At 35.6% G+C, this 10,472-nt stretch overlaps 1 protein-coding gene across 1 annotated transcript; it reads right to left on the bottom strand.

Annotated features, from left to right (window-relative positions):
- Positions 1 to 4,547: 4,547 nt before the first annotated feature.
- On the bottom strand, positions 4,548 to 8,133 carry LOC143552619 (U-box domain-containing protein 13-like). Its single transcript, XM_077042789.1, has 4 exons — positions 7,898 to 8,133; positions 6,290 to 6,406; positions 5,732 to 6,187; positions 4,548 to 5,663 (listed from the first exon to the last, which is right to left on the bottom strand). The coding sequence occupies exons 1-4, from the start codon at positions 7,961 to 7,963 to the stop codon at positions 4,572 to 4,574; spliced, it is 1,731 nt and encodes a 576-aa protein (XP_076898904.1). The 5' UTR covers positions 7,964 to 8,133; the 3' UTR covers positions 4,548 to 4,571.
- Positions 8,134 to 10,472: the final 2,339 nt, after the last annotated feature.

Below are 10,472 nucleotides of genomic sequence, written 5' to 3'. Positions count from 1 at the left end.
ATAGTATTCCAACACATTCAAAACGAAAACCGAAAACGGATGGCGGAGATTCGAGAACTCAAAATGCCGACAAAAAGAGCAACGAAACCCGCCGGACAATGATCGATCGACGCATCGGCCTGTGGAGCAATCGGTTTAAGTCCTAAGCCTATACCCCATTCATGACAAAATGATTCGACTTCCTCTTGGGTTAATCGAGAAAATCTGACCGATAGATCCTTACAAATCGAAAGAAAAAGGAAGGATTAAAACTAACCTGGTGGAAATCGAAAGGAACTTGATGAATATGTTTAGAGACTATTGTGGAAGTATAAAGGAAAAAACTAAAAAAATGAATAGTTATTGCTATTGATAAGGGCAGTTATTGGGAACTGCAACATGCAGTAACTATCACATCAACTGTCCTATCAGAAATTCAAAAAATAACCAAAACCGTTCAAAGCCTCGAAGCCTTTAAGCAATAACAAAATGTGTGCAAAAGTCATAAGCCCTTGACCCTACTTCTCAAACACCTCTGACTTGGGGGGGGGGGGGGGGGGCTGATGACGAGGTAGCCTAAGGAATTGATAAAATGGTTTTCACACATTTACGCTAAAAAGGTTAGAAGGTTAAAAGGTTCGTTTCCCGCCCAATTTAGGTTAACAAGTACGTGAACAGTAAGTACGTGTAACAGTACCACGTCAAATCACTGTTCCCTCTGAACAAGGGACATGCTCAGAAAAAATAATATTATTATAATAGTTAACCAACGGTCAAAAGCTTTCCGCCCATAAAAGTTAAACCCTCTACCAAACCAGGGGCTAACTAGTTTATCCATAGGGCAAAAGGCTTACATCTCCCTCTATATAAAGAGTGTAAGCCCAACAATTAGAGCACACCAGATTGGAGAGTTAACATATACTCTCTAATCTTATCTTCTCTCTTGAGAAACTTGCACTTTGCTTGTTTCTTTTTTACTTCAAGAACATCATAGCTTCACCAAGAACTTCATCCAAAAAACCGGTTCCAAACATCTCGGTCTTGGATCTTTGGTGAACTATAACAAAAACAACTAAACTAGTGAACCTCTCTCTACGTTTTGCAAACGTAGAGGGACCCGGCGACCTGCGTTAGGTTGCAAAATGTAGAGGGACCCGACGACCTGCGTTAGGTTAACCGGAACCCTTGAAGCCTGTTAGCCTAACCAGTCCATTCACTATCATTGGTCTTATAATTGTTGTAGCAACAGTTGTGGTTCTGTTCTTGAATGTTTTAGTTGATTTCAATCTCCATACAATGAATAAATGGTCTCTATACGGTCGATACATATATGGTTTGACCAAGGCTTCAAAATGGTAATTTATAGTTATGTCTTCTTCAATGCATTGTACATGAAAAACACACTGATAAGTAATTTTATTACTGCATACATGTAAGTAACATCTTACATATATCTAACTTTATAGTAGTTTTTAAATAATAATAATAATAATAATAATAATAATAATAATAATAATAATTAATTTTTCTTTTATGTTTTGTTTCATAGTCATTTTCAAGTATTTGAATACTTATTAATTATACATATACATGTATCAGTATCTTTAACATTTACCTACTAACAATTACACATACGTAAATAGTCATGTAATATGTTATGTCTAACTAGTACTAAGAAGGATTACATATTGATAATGAATAGAGAACTAATGTTTATACATGGTTACATATATGTAAATTACATTAACCGATTTCAAAGCTCTTCTTTTCTCCTTCAATGCCTCCTATAAAAGCAAAATTCGTGTAATTTAGAGTTGAATTTTCATTGAGAATTCATGAGAAAAAGAAAACACAAGACAGGAGATGGATTTTTAGGAGAGATGTTTAATGAGTTTTTCAGATTCCAAATAACGATTTCCCCAATATACTCATTACAACCCATTGAATAAGTTCACAAACTCCCATGTATTTACAAAATTCCAATAAATTGATATCAAACAAATTCAATGGTTATGATTGGTATTGAGAACCATATCTACGTATATTCTTGTTATACTAGACAGGTGTGGACGACTATACGTGTCCTTTAACGGGTGATAGAATCATAGAAGTAAGAAAATGCATAGAGATAAGACTAAAGAGAATGAAGCCTTTGGGCTTTAGTTTATTTTAGATCACAAGAAGGGAGATTTTGAGCCGGGTTATTATTCAGTTAGGCTCATATTTATGTTTCTTGGTGATTAAGATGAAAACTCTAATCCTAGCCTATTTTTATCACTCAAATATAATGGTAATATTTGCACTTAAATACTGAAATAATCTATTTACAGCCCCATATGGATTTAACCTGTGGATGTAGGTCCACCACTAGGACCGAACCACATAAAATTGTGTTGTTTATGGTTTATTATTTACTGTTTGTTGTGTGATAATCATGTGTGCATTTGTGTGTTTGTGTTTTTGCTACGTGCCACTTAGGTCCTAACCAGGCCCGGCCCAATGGGAGGGCAGGGAGGGCTCAGGCCCAGGCTCACTCTCCTTGAAAGCCCATAGGTTTTTAAATTATATGTATGAATTATTGGCCCATTTTATTAAAAGCCCACCTGATTAAAAATAATAATACCAATTAATATTAACAAGATCAAAATAGCGTAGAAATTAGAATAGTTAGGGTTTGAACGGCGTAGCTACTGGCGAGGGTTTGTTTCTTCCTTCGACCATCAGACTTCGGACCTGTTTTTCCGGCGGGCGACGACCACCATATACCGTACTTCCGACCAACAAGGCGACTTTGAGATCTTCTGTTTGTTCGACCATCGTTGTACTACTCTTCCAGAAAGGCAAACAGCTAAGGAGGTTATTTAATAACTTGTTAGTTTATGTAGTTTTTTAATTAACTACTTATTATTCAATTATATGCGTTAACTTTCATATTAGTTTTAAACTTTTAATGTTAAATAATTTCATATTCGTTAATTTTAATATATGTTAACTTTTATTAGTTGATAGTTAATTAGTTATGTTAATAAATGTTTTTTAGATATTATGTATTCTAAGTCTAAACACTTGTCCAGTAGTCAAAAACATAAAAAGAGAAAAATAGAAGAAACATTAAGAAATACACAAATCGCGAAGAATGCATACGTTTTTCAAAAGCAGCCTCAAAGATTTAATATTAAAGAAAAAGATGTATATGTTTATGAAGATCACGAATTACAAAGAGTTAGTCGAGGGTTTTGCTTCCAAAATGCTAAACGAGCATTACGATTCGTTTAAGTAATTTAGTTAGATCAATTTGCTATTTTTTTTATTATTATTTAAATAGAACTTTTGTTTTGATTATTATTATTATTATTATTGTTGTTGTTGTTGTTGTTGTTATATGAGAGTTTTTAAGTGTGTATTTTAGGGCCTTTTAATTTTCATGTCCTGGGCCCTAATTCTTTTTAGTATTTTCAGAGACGGCCCTGTCCTAACACACATAAGTATTTTAGTTGAAGATTCCGCCTAACAATTCTTAAACGGTGAATACACCATGATTTTCATGTGAAAAAGAAAATACAGATGCGGGGGTGGTGTTCCCATATGGGGCCGTCCGAGATTTGCACTTCCCCGGTGATGTCACGGGCCACTCCATGTGCTCTTAGTAGCAAGATGATGTTACTAGTACTACACTCACGAAGACTAGGACTCGTTCTGTTCATGTTAAAAGTTGATTTTAAGGTGAAACGCATGTGGGGGACACATGATTGGGTCCCTCAGCCTCAATATCAAACAAAGCAGCAATTGGAAAGATTTCAACTCGTTTTATATAGCTATGAATGACATCAGAGTTTCTATAAAGCAAGAAGCTCATCTCAGATCTAAATTTTTAATATAGTAATATTCATTTTCTTCAAGTCAGATATAGTAAGCTTGATAAGACGTTCACGGTTCACGTTCACCCGAATCCATGTTATTATAGTGTGTCCTTTTAGGGATGTTCACTAGTCTGAGCCAGGATCATCAGTTCAGGCTCGAGCTCGAACATATACAAGCCAACTCCGCCTGATTCAAATTTCTCTACCTAGCTGAAAACTTGAGCTCGGTTACAGCTCAAACTCACTCATGGCTTGACAAGCCGAATAAAAAAAGCAGAGTAAATTGGAGAACGTCTCACACTCTCACTAACATGGTAAACACTAAAAGAGAAACTGCTTCACTAAACTGTAATTAATATCGTAAACTAAAACGGCTCAAAAAGAAGGTTGTCATCGTCAAAACGGGTATGGGTTTTTAATTGGAACATACTTCATTGCCAAAAACAATGCCAAAGAAAGGTTGATATGCCAAGTGTTTGTAAATACATTTGTTTAAACTTCAACATGAGAATGTTACAATTACACTCACCCACAAATGACAAATCCTACCTTCCATCTTCTTTCTCTTATGCATTTTTAACATTTGTTTGTACTAACTCATCATCAAATCATATATTCAAAAAATAAAAACTATAAACTGAACAAAGGCTTGGACTTGTTAATGGTATAACAAAACCAACCCCAGAAAACACGGAAGGCGATTTTAAAACCAAGAAATAAAAGACAGATCAGTTACTCTGCTGGTGTCTGGTCGTGAACCCGAGCCAATGCCTTCTGTTGCTCCGTCAACCTGGTCAACTTTTCCAACAACTGACCGGCTTTTCTCTTCCCCCTATCAGTACCATGATGTAGCAAACCCACCACTACCGCCATTACCCCAAGCTCTTGAGCCTCCACTAGATACTTCTCATCTCCAGAACAAAGATGCACCAAAACCGCAGCTGCATTCTCTTTATTCCTCGGGGACCCATTCCTGATAAACTCCACTAGAACCGGTACTGCCTCTGATTTACCTATAGCCATCTTCCCTTCCGGGTGGCTCGAGAGTATAGCCAAAATGGCTAATGCTTCATCCTTCATACCACTTTGTGGTTCAGTAAGTAGCTCCATCAATGTCGGGATCACACCCGCTCTAACCGCCCGTCCTTTATTACCTTGATATATGCATAAGTTAAATAACGCAGTTGCAGCATCCTTTTTCCCTCTTTGGGTGCCTTCACTTAACAATAATACAAGAGGCGGGATTGCTCCTAACGAACCGATTGTCACCTTGTTTTCATCAATAACCGAGAGACTGAAAAGGGTAGCCGCTGCGTTTTCACGAGCCTCCATGCTACCTTTTTTCAGAACTAGAACTATTCCCGGGACCGCCCCGGACGACACTATACCCCCTTTGTTATCTTCACAAATAGACAGGTTTAGAAGCGCGGTTACCACGTGTTCTTGTGTGCGGGAATCGGGTGCAGTTAACAGGTTTGTAAGAAGGGGGATGGCCCCGGCCTCAGCTACAGCGACACGGTTATCAGCGTTTCGTTTTGCAAGGAGACGGATTTCACCGGCGGCGGTTCGTTGGTCATCGGGACTGGCGGAACTAAGCTTACGAAGGAGATTCTGTATCATAGAACGTTCAGCAGGTGTGCATGCGGAAGTGGACCGGGTGGCTCGTTTTGGAGGCTCGATTCCGTTTGCCTCGCACCATTGGGCTATTAGGCTGCGTAACACGTAGTTCGGTATGAGTGCAGTGCTGGTCAGGTTTTGTTGTGTCTTAGGGCACGTGCGATGCCCTGCTTCTATCCACTTTTCAATGCATGAACGTTCGTACGTCTACAGAAATGCAAAAATATTATGACCTCTGATATGATATATGAAAAGATGATGGGTGTTACTGTTACCTGTCCGGTTGATACAATAACAGGATCTTGCATTAACTCGAGTGATATAGGACAACGGAAGTCATCGGGTATGGGACCATTTGTTTGACTTTTAACCGATGTTCCTTGACCCGTACAGCTTGGAAGAGCAGAAGTCTCTCCTGGTGGTGAGCCTGCAAAAGAGCTCTCAGTCTGTACAAAATCTTTAATTTGTTTTAATACCAATGACATCTTTTCTATACTCTCGCCTGGATCTCCACTGCTAGCGGTTACCATTTCATGCAATGCTATTGACTCGTGTGTAAGGTCGGTTATTTCAGTTAGGTGTAGTTTTTCAACCAGTCTTTTCAGGACAACTGGATCCTCTGTTGCATCAATGTCTTTGCGATAAAGGGATGAAAGGTCTTCATATAATTCTACATCAGGTGGATCGGTTCTTCCTTTGGCTCTTCTAAATTGAGCAAGAACAAGCGCAACCTATATAAATTTTAATATGTTATACAAGAATATTCTCAATTTAATGATGGTTCAATCAATCAATTTAATGATGGTTAAAAAGCATAAATGATAAAATCTCACCTGTTCTTTAACTTCATCTGATATGTCAAGTTCATCGATTGAGATACTGTCTAAATCCTGTTCCAAACGAGCTGTAAGTGCTTGGTATTTTTTCATGATTTCATCTCTTTCTAAGACCTGCATTAAATAAATAAGGCATTATGCTCAGAACACCACTTTTCGAGTAAAAATGATCATCTGTCATAGCTGAACAACAAAAGTTATACACATAATTATTAGAACTGGAGAAAAAAGTTTGAAGTGGCTCAGATGTTTGAGATTTCACTTCTAAATTATAAGATTAATTAAAAGAGTTAATTTCCAAATATGTGATCTGTTAGATTCTCTTAGACTAATAACATTCTGTTTAATAGCAGTTGATTTTATATATTTCTATACGATGATCATAATGACCCACCGGGAATATTTTAGCAAAAACTGAAGCAAGAAACAGTACTAAATCTGCTCAGATTGACCGGATGTCTTCTGTTGACTTCTCATATTCTTTTGGTCTTTTCTTTTAGCAAAACCACAGGAACGAAATACACAAACTCAACACAAGACTCATGACAAACTCGTGACAGGATCAGACTCATATATCCTCACTAATTTATCATATAACTTCTCAACTGACAAGTTTAAGCCACTTATAATGATTATTGAGACATTCATCTCGTGATCACATTATGGGTATATCATTGAACCGGACATAAGTTTCAATCAACCAATTGGTAGCAAGCTTATCAATTGCAAAAGTTTAGATATAAAAAGCTAAATCCAAAGCTGAACTTCAGAACATCATTATCGCATAAGGAAAAAACAGAAACAACAAGCGAAGGTGCAAAGCGTAAGAAAGCGATATGGCTTTTTAATGCATGGAAACGATCATAAGTGCACAAAAAAAAACAATTTATCTGTTTTCCTCATACCATATTCTCTTACTACATCTTCAAATAGTTAAAAAGTAAGCAAGCAATTGAAATAAATGAATTAAAAACTATGTTTGTCCAAAAATGGAACGAGATTTTACAATAACGACACATTAATATCATATTCAATAAATCATTCGTTGACGCCTTGACCGGGTCAGTAAAAACAGCTGGAATTTGGACAAGAAAAAACCAATAAAACAGATTTCCAAAAACAGAAAATAAAAGCAGTCAAATTGTAGTATTAAAAAATCAAAACTACTTTTACATAAAGAAACTAAGAGAGAACGAAAACATTTCACTAACTTACTCACAAGTCACCTTACTACAAATTATTTCAATCCACAAATAAATACTCTTGTTGCATAAAAAAAACCTATCACTAAAACAAGTCTTGGCAACATAATAATGATTTCATCCCTAAAATTCCATTGATTTCACTTTTGCAATGTAACAGACAAGTTCCAGACAAATACATGAAGAAAACAAATAAATGAATTAAAATGATCAGAATCACTACTGAATCAATAAATTCATTCAAGTTATTACTTGAAACCCTAGGTCAACAAACTTCCGTTGACTCAAAACAAAATCAGCATTAAAATTATAGTAAATACTTAATGTCACATCCTCGTACCAAAATTAATTAAGTGATCATCAGAACATAAAACAGATTGAATTAAAATGAACAAAGTTTTACCAAATATATTTTACTGCCTTCACTTCCGATTCGCAGCAGTTCCTTAGCAGACTCCATATCTTCCATCAACGAAAGCAACGCTTGATGCGAATCATCAGGAATCGGCGCCTTGATATCACGAATCTCTTCAAACAACGGCGTTAGGAGCTTTAACCGTCTAGCTAGATTAGCGAAGAGCTTCTTGACCGTGCAGCGGTAGTCGGTTATAACAGATATCTCGCTGACTGTATCAATTAGTTTCTGAATCAATCCGCCGGAAGGAATGAGATTCTGTTAATTGACGGAATCCATTTGATTGAGAGAAATGTGAAAGAGACAAGGGGTAGGCTTGGGCTTTCTAGTGGCGCGGCTGGTGTCAAGATTCTGTTTCTTAGCTGGAAATTATTATTATTATTATTATTATTAATTAACTAACTAACGGATAACGACTCGGCGGCTCACACAGAGAACGAGAGTCTACTTAACTCGGGTTGTTCTCGAGTATCAGTTATTAACTGACAAGAAACTATGGAGTGTGGTTAACTTGGCAATGGTATTTTTTTAACCGCTAAATATTGTGCACTACAACCATTAATCTTTAATTGTAAACTATGGGCATTGGTATTTTTTCATCTTGCAATATTATTATTATTATTATTATTAACATCTAAATGTTCTACATTATGGTTATTGAAAATCTGAAACCTTAATTTTCCTTATTACATCTATGTCATCTTACCACCTCATTGAAATAGGCTTGCATTAGTATTATTAAAAATATATTATTAATACTTTCTTTTCTCAGAATTTACTTTGAAATTATTTTCTTTAGAAACTACACACGTATTTTGTTTAACTAAGTAATCATTTGTATACCTTTTGTTCTTTTTCAGATATCGATCAAAATAACTTTTTAACAAATAGGATTGGATAGCATCTTAAAATCCCAATGCCCCCCCCCCCCCCCCCCCCCCCCTCTTTTTTTCTCTTTAACATTAGGAGACTACATAAAAGAAAATTAATGTTTAGTCAAAATCACGCCACTTTAATAAGATAAACACATATTCTCACCAGGCTATCGAGGTCATCGGCCAAATCTTTAGCAGTATCTTTAACATTAGCAAATAAAATAATGCTAAAAATTAATTCAAATTTAAGTCCTAAAATCATTATTTGAAAAAGAAACGTATACTTATTTGTGTTATTCAATGTACTTGCAATTTGCACTTTATTATTGTCATGGTTTGCCATACAAATATAAATAGGGCTGGTGTGGTTAGAAAACTGCACAAACCGCCGCGTATAGCTCAAACCGTCGTATATAGATGTTTTTTAAAAAGACGTGTTTTTTGTCTTTTGTCTAACCGCCACGTATAGCTCTAACCATGACATATATGTGTTTTTTAAAAAACATGTTTTTTTGTCTTTTTATGTTTAATGTATATTTTAGTTTTAATTTAATTTTATTTATTTTGATTATTGTTTTTTATTTTGTTGTCTTATTAAAATTATTTTTTTATTGATTTTCTTTATCAAGAATTACAACAATTATAACGAAGAAACGTAAATAAATGATATATATTTATACACACACACAACCATTACAATAAATTTGTACAAATAATAAAAAAATGTAGAAATCTATCTAAATGGCAGCGTCACTAGCGTGTTAACGGGCGATGCTTAAATCGTAGGATTATATGACGATGAAAACACAAAACCACCACCACGTTCTGACCATGAAGTGAGCACATTGAGCATTAGGCTTGGTCGCGAGGACAACGACGACGTTGTACAATAAAAAAAACGCAAAAACCACCACCATTACAACGAGTTTGTACAAATAACGTTATTTTTTTAACGGCCAACTAAGTAACGTCAGGTACTTCGTACGCGGCCCCCATTGGCTAAAGGTAGCCCGAGCTGGGCACTAGTCCAGACGGACGGAGCCCCTAGCGGTCCACCTGTTGAGGGATTCACCGGATAAAACACGACCCCACGCCCGCCAAACGGCACGACAGCGAGGATTCGTTATAATTTTTGTAATTGTTGATAAAGAAAATAAAAAAAATCTATTTTTATTAAAACAACAAAATAAAAAACAATAACTAAAAGTAATATAAAATTAACATAAAATGACAAAAAACGTCTTTTTATAAAAGTATCCTTATACGCCTTGGTTAGCACTAACCCTGACATATAAGACGGTGTGGGGTGTGGTTAAGAAGACCCTATAAATATCCCAATATTGATAGAAGGAAACAAGAAAAGACATGTTGGGACATATGAGATATTTGTTTACGTAGTTTGAATTATTCTATGTACTCCCACTTAAATTTATTATGCTAAAAACTAAAACTTTAGAAAAGCAATTTGCATAATATATAACCGTGTGTCAAACTTTAGTATAAAACTTATATATCGATTAATGTTTGATTTTCCTACATATTGCCTACTGTAATTTATTTTTATGGCAATCAATAAAATAAATGGATCTCTCTTCACATTTTTAGCATACTTTGTTCTGTTCTAAATCAGACCTAAGAACTAGATCATGGAATTCGATCTCAACCATGATTAACCCTTTTTATTTATT

Source organism: Bidens hawaiensis, unplaced genomic scaffold (genome assembly GCF_021521415.1).
Source record: "Bidens hawaiensis isolate Kalapana, Puna unplaced genomic scaffold, B.hawaiensis_p1.1 tig00016952_1, whole genome shotgun sequence".
NCBI classification, from domain to species: Eukaryota; Viridiplantae; Streptophyta; class Magnoliopsida; order Asterales; family Asteraceae; genus Bidens; species Bidens hawaiensis.
Note: the sequence above shows the minus strand (reverse complement) of the source record. Positions and strands in the feature narration are given on the sequence as shown.